At 36.3% G+C, this 13,403-nt stretch overlaps 1 protein-coding gene across 1 annotated transcript in view; it reads right to left on the reverse strand.

Moving 5' to 3' along the window:
* LOC102867990 (chromosome unknown open reading frame, human C14orf39) overlaps nt 1-4,125 on the reverse strand; it is a 114,690-nt gene extending 110,565 nt beyond the window's left edge. The window contains exons 1-3 of the mRNA XM_006891823.1: nt 4,077-4,125; nt 3,945-4,001; nt 2,759-2,885 (exon numbers count right to left, since the gene is read on the reverse strand). Of these exons, the coding sequence (XP_006891885.1) occupies nt 2,759-2,885; nt 3,945-4,001; nt 4,077-4,125 (233 nt within the window). The remainder of the gene's footprint in view (nt 1-2,758; nt 2,886-3,944; nt 4,002-4,076) is intronic.
* Nucleotides 4,126-13,403: the final 9,278 nt, after the last annotated feature.

The following is a 13,403-nucleotide window of genomic DNA, read 5'->3' on the forward strand; positions in this document are numbered from 1 at the left end:
ATAGGAGGATGTAGTCCTTGATCTTCTGCAGCAAGTGCCTCAGGTCCTCCTCAGTTTCAGCAAGCAGGGTTGTGTCATCTGCATAACGCAGGTTCTTGATGATTCTTCCACCAATCCTGATGCCACATTCCTCTTTGTATAGCCCAGCGTCTCAGATGATCTGTTCTGCATACAGATTGAAAAGGTATGGAGACAGAATACATCCCTGACGGATACTTTTCCTAATTTTTAAACCTTCTATTGCTATATTAGGTGTCACTGAATCTGCTACAACTCATAGTGACCATATAAATAACAGACCTGAATTCTATCCTATGCACCATCCTCACCATCTCTTGATATGCTTGAGGCCACTGGTAGAGTCACTGTGTCAATCCATCTTGTCAAAGGTCTTTCACTCTTTTGCTGGCCCTCTATCCTCCTCAGCTTGACGTCTCTTTCCAAGGACTAGCTACTCCTGACAACATGCCCAAAGTACGTGAGACAAGGTTTCACCATCTTTGCCTCTCAAAGAAAGGCTTTTCTTTTGGAAGTCCATGGGATATTAAATACTCTAACACCACAATTCAAACAAATTGCTTTTTCTTCCATCATTCTTATTTATTGTCCAACTTTCAGATGCATAGGAAATTACTGAAAAGACTGTAGCATCCATCCCCTTAAACCTTGTAACATTCCCTTTTTCTGTTTGAATGTCTGCTTCTTGGTCCACAGACAAAGAGATTTTATATTAGTCAAATTAAAGGTTCTAGAGTTCCCACTAGTCTCATTAATATCTGTAACGAATGATGGCCCAAGTAGTCAAATGCCATTGTATAGTCAATCAAATACATGGAATATCTTTCTAGTATCCTTTCCTCTAAATTTTGAATAACAAATTTAGTAGTATAGTACTTGATATACAATGGCTTACAAAAAAATTAAGTTCGGAAAACTAACATATTTTTATACCTTTAATACACAGTATAGTCCTATTCACAGGAAGTCCATTTTTTAAACCCTCCAGTTATTTTTTAAATTTTAATTTCTACTGGTTTACATACAAAGTTCATAAAGTTTAAATACATTACACTTTCCACACTAGACTTTTCCCCTTTCCTTTACCAATCCCTCCCTCCATTTTAACCCTTGTTTTATTATTTTTTTTTGTGCATGTACCGTCAAATCAAATCTGACTGGTACAGGAGGAAATTATCCCTCCTTCTCCGGCAGAGCATCTGGTGGATTTGAACCGTGTACCTTTGGGATTGCAGTACAGCTTCTCGCCACTAGGCTCCCCTCATTTTAACCCTTTTAAAGTGTATGATATATATATGTAACATTTTCCATTTCACCATTCTTCACATTAGTCACAAAAATTCTGTTTTGAAGACTTAACTACTAGAATCTAGACCTTGACACAGTGTTGAAAAGGCTCTAAGATATTCAATACTTTTAGTCTGAAAAACTACCAGTTTTAGGCTGAGAATTCTGGAGGCCTAGCAGGTGGGCGTTGTGCCTGCCAACCCAAAGGCAGACAGTTTGAATCCACCAGCTACTCCTCAGGAGAAAGATGGCAATCCCCCCCCCCCCGTGTGATTACACCTCGGAAAACCCGCTAGAGAGTCAGTTATGATTTGTGGTAACTCACTGCATTGCATTATTTGTAATTTTAGGCTAGGTTATTTTATACAAAACCAAAACCTAAATATTAAAAAACAGAAATTATTTTAAATTTCTTACTCTAGTAAGAATTTTATATACTGAAGTTAGGTATGTTGTTGTTGTTATGTTGTTGTTGTTGTTTTTAATTGCCATTGAGTCAAGGTCGACTTGATGTTTCTCCAAGTTCAGAGAGTTTTTAGAGGCATGTGGTTTAGGAAGTGGATGCCAGTCCTGCTTCCAAACCTGTTTCACAATTGGGAGCTCCACCAAACACTGTACAAAATGGGAAACCATTATGGTATTTGATCCCCATAGAACAAGGTTCAGCATCACAGCAAACTCATGTTACTTCATATGGCACACTGACAAGGAGTGATGTGCAAAGTAGAAGAATGTTCCTCCAGATATAAAAGCACTAGTCTCATTTAGCAGTGGTCAAGTGTTGAATCGAATATGACTCAAAGTAAGCTTTGCACAAAAGACCTGAACTCTGTTCTATAATTAGCATAATTTCTGTACATGTATAAGAAAGTTTGTATTTCCAGAGGCATCTAAATCATAATCCTTTAACAAAGAATGTGCTCTACTGATAAAAGTATCTTAAAAAAAAAGAGATACAAGGATATAAAATCTATTTCCTACTCCAAATAATGCTGAGAGCCTCACTCATTTCCGCATCCTTTCAGCACCGGGAATATAGTGGAAACAATTTTGTGAACTACAATATAATTGTTTGATACGAACTCTCATGCTACAAGCAGCACAGGAGTCAGTTTCAGTTACTTTCCCTCCTTTTACAACCACCTAGACCAGTGTCAGGATCTGAAGGGGAAGGGAGGTTAGGCTAGGTATAACACAGAAGAAATTCTGTATTATATTCATTAGATCTGAATTTGTGGTATCTTAACTCCCTTACTTTTATTTACCTTTTTGAACCTTCTATTAGTGTTATTTTTTGTAGTGACGTGTAACCAGACAATTTAAGACTTGATTAATCATTTTACTAATATAGAATACCACTTCAAAGCAGCAATGTTTCAGCTACTAACTCAGAAATACTAAAGGAAAGAATGTTATGACAATTAGTGAAGGTTTGTTTCTTTCAAACACTCACCTACTACAGTTGTCTTTGATCTCTTTACTATGTTTACAGTAATGGCCAATTTCTTCATCTGTTGTATTTATAGTTTCATGGATCTTACAAATAGCTGCTTTGTTTTCTTTAATATCTTCAAAACATTCTGGAAATAGAAAATGTTTCTTTATTTTAAATAGAAATCATAAATTCAAAATAAACAAATATAGTTATTGAAGAGTAAGGCAAATTATCTAGAAAAATCAGAGAACAGAAAGAGCCAAATCTTAAAGCAGAGAATCAGAACCAGGCTTAAGCTTAGATCCAGAAGCTAAAGACTTGTATTTTAAATAGAAGAAAAACAAATTTCTGTCATCACTCTTCTTTAATGTAAAAGGATGATATCTAAGGTCAGTCTCATCCTATGATGCCAAAAGAGCTTACATGTAAATAATGTATATTCATTTATTAAACTAATACTTATTTATAAATATTCCATTTCTATGTATTAAATATATATATCAATTAATTATTCATGGCACATTCAACTCACTTATTCATCATTGCCATCTAACAACAACAAGAGAACATATGAAAAAAGAAAATTATTTCTCAACAAGGTTAGAGCAAACTCTTAATACTCTAATTTTGTTTGCAGAAAAGGCTATCAAATGCCATCTTTTCAGAAATATTAAAAAATTTAAGTTTCTACAGTTTATATATAGAATTCTACAAGTTATGTTTGCCATTCTCCTTGCCATTTCATTTGTAATGTATCTTTTAAAATTATTCCTGAAGCATCTATTAATCTTGCCTCATTTTTCTAAAAAAAACCCCAAACTATATTCAAATATTCAAAATAACCTGTATTATTTAAACAAATGACATCTTTTCAACTGCACTTAGGCATTATTTCTGTTCTACGTACATTCTTATAAATAAAATAATTAATTGCTAAATACAGAAATTTATTATTCAAAATTACCACTAAATAATTACTATTTTGCTTTGGGTAAAAAGCCCAGCATTAATAACTAGATAAAACTAGCACAGAAGTTACAATATACTAGCCACATATCATCACCCTTACCAGGAAAACTGTACAAAAATTTTTTTTCAATATCCATAAGCACTTTATTATGCAGATCTGGGAGACAGCAAGTCAACTCCAAGACTGCCTTACAAAAAAAATTTTTTTAATGGAAATATTTTCTGGTCTACTCACTGTTAATTCGTTGAATTATATCTTCTTTAGTTCTTATGTCTTGATCATACTGAAAAACTAAAATAAATATTTTATAACTTCACACTGATAAAATATCAAATAATTACCTATTTATTTCCATTTTATACCTACCAAATTCTAGCAAAAGTCTGTCCAAACTGGCAAATAGGCTATCATTCATCTTGGAAACTGTAGTTTAAAAAAAAAAAGCCATAACATTGATAAAGGAAGATTTTTTTCCTGAAAAATTATCTATTCAAAAACAAATTTTAATGCAGTACTCTTAACAGAAGAACGTGGATGGAGCAAGAACTAAGGAGGAATAGGACCATTTCAACCCACAGCTTTCTTTATGCCTACCCTGTTGTTGTTGTGTACCATCAAGCCAGAACCCACCCACAGTTGACCCTCCAGGTGGTTTTCAAATGAGACTGGTCATCTTTCTCCCACTGAGGAGCTGGTGTATTCAAACCACATGCCTTCAGGATGGCAGTGCAATTCCTTAACTTCTAGGCCACTAAAACTCCCTACCAGCCCTTAATCAGAATCAGAATGGCTCATGGTGACTGTTTCTCCCTCCCGCCGTGAGTGCGTGGGCACAGGCGGGGGCAGTGCGTGTGTGTGTGTGTGTGTGTGAGAGAGAGAGAGAGAGAGAGGAGAGAAGAAAGGAGGGAGGGAGAGAGGAAGAGAGGGAGAAAGGAGAGAGAGAAGGAAGGAGGGAAGGAGCGATAGATACAGGTTGATTAGAGTATTGTAGGGTTATCACTAGCTCTCAACCTTTATGCTTGTTGTCCCGTGCGTTGACTGACTGCCCTACTTACTACTCAGGGTCTGGACTCAGATCTGTTAATCTCTGCCATGTAGTGGATTGTCCACCACTGAGTAGCCCTGACCGGTCAGGTTGAATTACCATGAAATTTGCCAGGCTGTAAAATGTAGGCCCTACGTGACAGGGCGGAACCGTCCACTGAGTTTCCGAGGCCATAAAGCAATCATCTTTCTAATAAAAAACTTATTGAATGTGATCGTTGACTCAAACTTCAGGGCAACTCAAGGGCCTTCCTCACTGTTTATAGCAGCGTGGCAAAACATCTTCAATTTTCCAAGTCACCAGGGGATTTGGTTTTGGTTTGGGCCCTGTGTGGAAATCCATATTTCTCACAAGAATATTCCCTTTAAAAATAAAAATATCTTAAAATGTCCCTTTCCACATACATTCACTCACTCAGCAATGAGGTGAAACCTGGAGAAACCAGCACTCATCTATTTATAAAATCAACACCCAAAATCCAAAAAGCGGATGTTTTTACGGGAACACCGACCCGCACTACAAAGTAAGACTCCAAACGCTCTGCTTCCCGCTCTATTTCAAGCGTGCTCCCGCTTACTGTCCTCCCCTCTCGTCTCACGTGAAACCCTAGAAAAGAACCCACATTTCCACACGACGCTCGGGTGCGCGGTTCACCTCAGCCCCTAGACGGGAGCATGCACGCCCACGAGCACCCACAGTTCCACGCAAAGCCCTAGTGCGCGGTTCACCGCAGGCCCTCGACGAGCGCATGCGCGTCCGCGAGCACCCACAGTTCCACGCGACGGGACCCCGTAGAACGCGGTTCACCTCAGGCCCTCGACGAGCGCATGCGCACCCGCGAGCACGCAGTTTTACGCGACGTGTGTACGTCGTGGTACGAGGTATCACACTGACGTGGCCCTCTGAAGGAGGAGGGTGTATAGCGCCGCTAGAATCCAACCTCAGAGGTTTGCCCAGAAACGACCTGCAGACCACGTCCTCTAGGGCACTAGTTACCACACAAATTCCCCTTTCCATCTCCCTTAGCAGTTCCTCTGAGACGTCATCGAATACCTCTGCCTCTCCTTTCACATTCCAGGAATACCCCTGCTTTCTCTTCCAGATTCCAAGCCTCACCAGAGGACCTGGGATCAGAGAAGCAAGGTCATCCCCCACAGAGACACGAACGAGTCTGAAATCCAACGGCTCTACTCCATCCCACCTCCACCCCCACTCCCGGGACTGGACGCTGCTGAAAAAAAGTTTGTGACTGTGACTTCCGGGGTGCAGATCACAAATCAAGTCCTTTAAACAACTGAAAGTGCTACGGAGAAGGAAAATTTTCTTAATTGAGATTTTAATGAAAGTTTATGAAGAACTTGGATGTTCATTCATTCATTGTTGCACATTTTCCTCCCTGCCCGCCTCCCCCAAGTCCGCTTTAAAAAATAAAAAAAAGTTATTTCATTGTTATACAGCCCCCCTTCCCCGACCACTTCACTATACCCTGGATTCTTGTTTTGCTAATAATACCTCATATATTCCTTTTATACAGTTCTCTCCCACGTCTGTTTCAATGCCCTGTACATTTATTTATTCCGGAGAAGGGAAATTTCTGAGGACCTTTTGGTGGTTTTGAAAACAAGAATTTTTAAAAACGTCTTCATTCTTGTTGTAGCATAACCTTATAGTTTGGAAAACATTATAGAGAACAATAAAATTGATAGAAACTTGGACATGACAGCAAAGCACTGAAACTAAGAATCAATGTTCAGTATTGATTTCCTCAGTGTTTCAAACTTCTTGAAACACAAGCATAAAAACTTCAATATGTTTTGGTTCAACAAACATTTTGACATTGACTCATTCCGTTTCCAATAAAAGTACACAATATTTATTGCCCAAGGAAATTTATGCTTTGCCTATATATTCAAAGTAAAAAGTCGAGGGAAAGAGTTTAAACAAACTAGTACCCCAAATTGTCTCAAATAACTCTTTTGGGTGAAAATGTTACTAGTTAGTTGTAAATTATATAAATATTTGCTTTAATTCACCACAACCTAAATTATTTCACAAACTTAATGATAAAGAAACTTTTAGAACATTTTCTTGCTAACATCCTTCAAATCAGAGACACGTAAACACTTTATTATGTTGCTCACTGATTAATATTAATAGCAGTCATAAACATTAATGCAAATTTATATTATGTAAGAATTTAGCAAATTTACTCTTTGTTTATATGTATTTATTAGCTACCCCTTTTTTTAGGAAGACTTGAGAGGATGAATATAAAAGTTATTTCTTAAAATAACTTAAAAAAATTCTTTAGTCGTGCTGTCACAACATTGCAATAACTGTCAAGAAAATCTGATTAAGCTAAAGAAGCTGATCCACAGAAACTTAACGAGATTTTATTAACGTTTGCAGACATTTAGAAGAACCACTTTACTGAGACCTGAAAGTAATTCTGGTTGCATTTAAATTCAGATCTATGCATCTCCTAATTACTTTCATAAAAATATACCCGTGTCTTGCCGTCACCTGCTGCACAACCACTTCCCATCCCAAAAATATCTATGGAAAAGCAATGAAGATGCTCCATCTGCTGGAGAGTTTTAAATAATAAGTCACCTCCTGCATTCTCCTCTCAATGAAATACAGTAAGTGAAAAGACTGAAAAATTATAGGACTTTGAATCATCTATCCATTTGGGGAGAAAATTCTGCCATAAATGAAAACCTTTTTCCCCTACCTGTTTTTAGCTCTTTCCCCTCTTCACCCAGGAAAATCAGAATGTGAAGAAATCCTTTATTTGAATCTGTTAACCAATCTGGTTGAATTGTATTCCTTTTCTTCCTTTGTTTAATTTACCTCTCAAAAAGCATAGGTCTCCTACCTTCAATTCTCCATTCCCTTCCTCATTGACTTTTTAAACTCTATTTTATCCTATTTAAGTACTTTCTCAAAGATTAGCACTAAAACATTTTTACTCCTATTTTAGTCATCCTGCTTTACTTCCACACTGTCCCCCCACGAACTCTCTTCCATAATTGGCCTTATTATAACTTGTTGCATGCTTGACTTCTAAGACACTGCTCTTTTCTGGTTTTTCTGCCTCTCTCCTACCTGCTCATTGATCTCAGGTTCTTCTTCTTTTCCCACCACCACCACAACCCAACTTACAAAGATGGGCAGAGTTAAAGGGAAAAAAAGTTTTTCTTCTTTGTATAACATACTCAAATAAACAGCAGTAAGGAAAACAATAGGCTTAGTATATATTAGGAGTTTCCAATATGTGTTATTGAATTTACATTCTAAAATTAAAACAAAAATCCTTCTGACTTTCTTTTATAATTTTGTCATTTGGTCATTGAAAACCAATGCTATTGACTCTCCTGATCAAATTAGGTTTATACCTTCCTTATTCCTTGAATCATTATGTCAATAAATTGTAAGCGCTTGTCTGACACATTTTCAGTCCTTTCTTGACAACAATTCTAGCATTAGTGTATTTATTTGGTTCTGTGTGCAAATCGTATTAGATATACTTGACTTTTTGTTCTGGTGAATCTTGTAGACAACTCTTAAAGCTAACCTGACCTGTTATTTTAGTGTTCCTGTATTATTATTATGCTTTTTAAGTGCAGGTCTCTTTCTCTTCAAGTATGGCTATTTATTTCTGTTGTTGTTGTTATTGTTATGTGCCATCAAGTTGCCTGCAGCTCATAGCAACCCTACATATAGTAACTCTTAACCCTGCTGTATTCTGAACCAGTCTCATCATCTCTGACAGACCTAATCCTATTGCTCCAGTTATTATGTCAATCCATCTCATCTGGAGTCTTCCTCCCCTGTGCTGATCCTTCACCCTTCTACAATCCTATTAAATGGCAGTTTATATTTTTACTAACCTTATTTTATCCTTTATATCACATAATTCTTTAATTCTATCCCCCTTTTCTGCTTATCATTTTATTATCAGCACCGAGGACAGTGCCTGACATATGATAAAAACTCACCAGATACTTACATAAATTAATAAACTATGAAGTATTCAACTGGTTACATAATTTCACATTTTAATTAATCTAACAGATGAGACATACTCCTATCCTTTTCTTTCCTATAACAATATTTATTATTCATATTAATTTCATATTACTCACCTACTCAAAAGGAATGCCAGTGTACTATTTTAAAACCTTCTAAAATTTGGCCTCAATTTTACTTCTCAAAAAAGAAATTTAATGTACTTTAATGAGGCTGGTTCTCATCCTGATTCATGAGCATACAATGCTTATTTAAATCTACATGACTTTGTGTTCAAGATGGAGCACAAAGTTCAACTGGAAAGTTTTTTCTTGTTGTTGCAATCAAGATCTACCTAGTTTCCAGTGTCCATTTCAAGTCCTACCTTCCCTAGAAGACTTATCTTATTATTGATATTCTTTTTTCTGAAATCTGTAGCACTTTTTAGACCACCATGTTTAGTACATGTTGACGTAGACAGAGACTAGGTTTCTATAGATGAAGAAAGACTTGTTTTGAAAAATCTCACCATTTAACAGTGACCACAAATATTTACGTTTAGAAATACCACTATAGAAGTGTAATAATTAGTTCAAAGTCAATCAACAACTCTATATCAGAGTCCCAAGGGAAATATAAATTCACCCAAGAAAATTCAAATGAAAAGAAGTGTGGACAGAGGACAAAATATATGGTGTTTTATTCATTAAGGACCAATTTACTCCTCTAGGAAACTCTGTTGGCTGAGTGTGTAGTGAGTTGCACTGTCAACCCAAAGGCTGTTCCATGGGAGAAATATGGTCAATATTTCAATTATCCCAGGGAGAATTATTATAATATTTATATAAAGATAATATAATATTGTTCTATTATTATCCCTGGGATAATTATATAATTATTCCCAATATTCCTTGGAATTTATGGCCTCTGAAAACCCACTGGAGGGTCCATAATGAGTCAGTTCCAACTCAATGGCAATAATTGAGTGAGTGAGGCAAATATATGGAACACCAGATTCTAGAAATAAATAGAGTAATAATCCAAAAGACTGTAGAGGCTAGTCACACCAGTAAGTTAACACCAAGAGGCTAGATGAGGCTAAGCTAGTTGCAAAATGATCCATATCATAATACCCTTCATTCCACACCAAAAACTGTGAAACGTCTTATTCTCTCACATCATTGAATTGAAACCAACTCCTAGTCGGCTCTCCACTGGGTTTCCAAGGCCCTAAATGGCATTAGATGGATTGCTTATCTTTCTCCCCCGAAGTCACTGGTGGATTTGGACTGCCAAAAAGGCATGATCTTTGACTTGGCAGCACAGTTCCCTAAGAACTATACACCAGACCTAGAGAACATCAAATGTATCCAAACTCCACCTACTCCACCAGAAAGTCATATTTGCCATGCTTTAGAGAGACAAAGGAAGACAAGAAACCTAAAAGATATAACATTTATTTGAAAAATACTAAGAGACTTTTAAATTGTTAGTAATTGGTGTTTCTCCAATCTAGAGGCTTAAAAAGTTGTTCCTCACTGGCCCCTCAGCTCCTTTCATATCTAGCTTCTGGTATCCAGGCACCACTGCTTCTTGTGCCTAGTGAGGTAGAGGCTCACAATGAACAAATGATTGGCTACTGAGAAATAAAGACCCATGCTACCCAAAAGAATCATTTTTCTTAATAAGAACCAGTGGTACACCATCATATCCACTTTCCAGAAGACTCTGGTCATGGAGGCTGATTAACCAATTAACTTGGTCAGTCAGACTAACTCTGGACCAGTTTTTCCTTAAATGGTAAATGTTAAAAGTCTCTCTCTGATCTAGTAAACTGTAAAAATGGTGTAAGTCAAAAGTTGCTAATTACTGCCTTTCACCATAGGCAGCGGAGGGAACTGCCCCATACACAGACAAGACAGAAGGAAGCAGAAAATTCTTCTATCCTGTACTCAGTTTTCTAAGTCAGTGCATTTCTTTTTTTATTCAAGATAGTCTAAATTGGTTTTATATTGTCTATACCTGTAGAGTCTCTCTAAATTCAGAAAAATAGAGATGTTGACATTTTGTGTCACCACATTGTTGTGACTTGAAAGTTTACTTACATCAAATTTCCATACATCAAAGACAATCAAATTTTTTTCGTTTAATTTTTATAATTTGATCATAATCATACCAAGTTTTAGTTTGTTTCATATTTAATCTATGATTTATTAAGGAAGAATTAATTAATTTAAATAAAATTAAATATACTCTTTATCATGTCATTAAAATTCACTGGGTTGTTAATCATATTCAGTGTTGAATATGCTAACATAATTTCTAGGCCCAGGGAAAACATAAAACAGTCCTTTTACAGAGACCTTACCTTCCCAGGCTAATCATGTAACTTCATTAAGGAGTCGTATTTCTCAGGCTTCAGCCTCTGTGTATTCACAGAAGTAAAGAGAATTCAGAGAGGCCAATTACCACAGCCCTTCTCTGTACCATTCTTCAAGCTTTAACCTCATTTTCTGCCCTTCTTACTCCTGCAATTATCTGTATCTACAACTCAGGAAGACTCAATGGAAAACTTTCTCATTCATTTTAGACAATGCTGAATGTTAATTGTTGTACTAATCTATAATACAATAGTGTCTTCAAAATCCATGTTGGGTAGGTCACAATGCCTTCACAATAATAACCTAAAATTATAATACATTTCTAATTTTCATGTCTTCCTTTCCTATATGGAGTTATAAAATTTTATTGAAGAATATAAAAGAATACTTGCATCAACTTCCTAAACAGCAGGCCTCCAGAAAATTTACAAACTTTGATAAATGTTGATAGTTAAAGAAAGGCTTCAGGCTTTTTGTTCAAAGGGTCTCTACAGATCGTGCTCCACAACAACAATCAACAACAACCACCACCACCTGAATAGGAAGCAATTACAATATGAAGGTGTCATTAATCCTAAGTTAATTGGTGAAATTCCCAAAAGAATGAGTGTAAATGACCAATAAATATGTGAAATATGTATTATTCATTAATAATAAAAGGAATAAGTTGTTATTTTTTTTAAATGAGAAAGTGTTTTTTACCTAGTACATCTAGCAAAGATTTACCAGGACAAAAAAAAAAAAGGTCAGAGTGTGCGAAAAATTAAAGAAGTCTATTTCCACTAACTAGAACCACTTATATAGTAGAAGTAATTTTTTTCTCCCAAAAGCCAAACTTTTGGAATGCAAATTGGGAACATATATCAAATTTTAAATTGCATCTCCAAGGAGAAAGATGAACCATTTCCTCTCATGTAATTTATAGCCTTGAACCCAATGGAGGATCAGCTGAGTCAGTTCTGACTCAATAGCAATTGGGAAAGAAAAAGAGAAACTTTCTGACTCATCTATTCTACATCTAAGAATCTTAAGAGAAAAAATATACAACTGTGTGACAATGCATAACAATTCCCTTATTCATTGTTTTTAACTAGAACAACTTAAGCATAACAGGAAACTAGTAAAATAAGGAGCTAGAAAGTGGAGAAATGAAGATAATAATGCGATCCTATTTGGACATAAAAAATGGAAAAAGTAGTTTGGGAAAACAGTGTATCTTTAGAGAAGAAATATTAAATGTCTTCTTTATAAACAAGTATAGAGACATATAGAAGTATTATAAGAAAAGAGGAAGAAAAGCTAATCGTCAATGGAGTAAGAAATAGAGTAGAATTACCAGATTAATGGAGGGGAGCTGGGAGGACTGAATGTTAGAACTTAAACCAACCAAACTGATAAAATGGAAATAATATAACTATGCAAATTGGGGGGGAAAGGAGTTTGTTTTCCTGAGTTACATCTGCAAGGATTTTAGTATATGCTCTTTTCAACAACTCTTTCTTTTTACACATAGGTGAGAAACTATGTAACAGTAATTACACTATAACTCATTATCTATAAAATACACAAGAAGCGCTAATGGTGTAGCACATTAAGTGTGAAATTGCTGATCAAAAGATAAGCAATTTGAACCCACTAGCTGGTCCACTCCACCATGCTCCACTCCACCCATTAAGATTTACAGCCAGCATTATTCACCATTGCAAGATCATGGAAACAGACCAAATGTCCAATCACAAGGTTATCACAAGGGTGTGTATTGAGAAATTGTGGTACATTCACATGACGGAATACTATACAGCACTCAGGAACGATGATGTTGTAAATAACTACCTAACTTGGAAGGGACTGGAGAGCATTATGCTGAGTGAACTAACTCAGTCCCACAAAGACAAATATGTAGAAGACTATTATTGTAGAACATGTTCAAGGATCCAAGGCGGGGAGGGGGAACAGAAGGATGAGGATGGGCAGGGCAGGGTTGCTTATTCCTAGGACCACATGTTTTGATAGGTGGAAAGGAGGCTAAAGGAAAGAGGAAAGATCCACTGTGAAAAACAATGTATACAAACCCTGTAAGTAAACCAGTAAACAAAGAGTTTTACAGCCTTGTCAAGAAAAAAAGATTTGCAGCCTCAGAAACCCAATGGAAAGTTGCCATGAGTTGGAATCCATTCATTGGCAGTGGAATTTGGGTTTTAAATAGTGTAACAAACCAGAAACCTGGTTGTTGTTGTTGTTGTTGTTGTTGTTGTT

This window comes from Elephantulus edwardii, unplaced genomic scaffold, assembly GCF_000299155.1.
Source record: "Elephantulus edwardii isolate Elephantulus edwardi_28Jun2011 unplaced genomic scaffold, EleEdw1.0 scaffold00104, whole genome shotgun sequence".
Classification (NCBI taxonomy): Eukaryota; Metazoa; Chordata; class Mammalia; order Macroscelidea; family Macroscelididae; genus Elephantulus; species Elephantulus edwardii.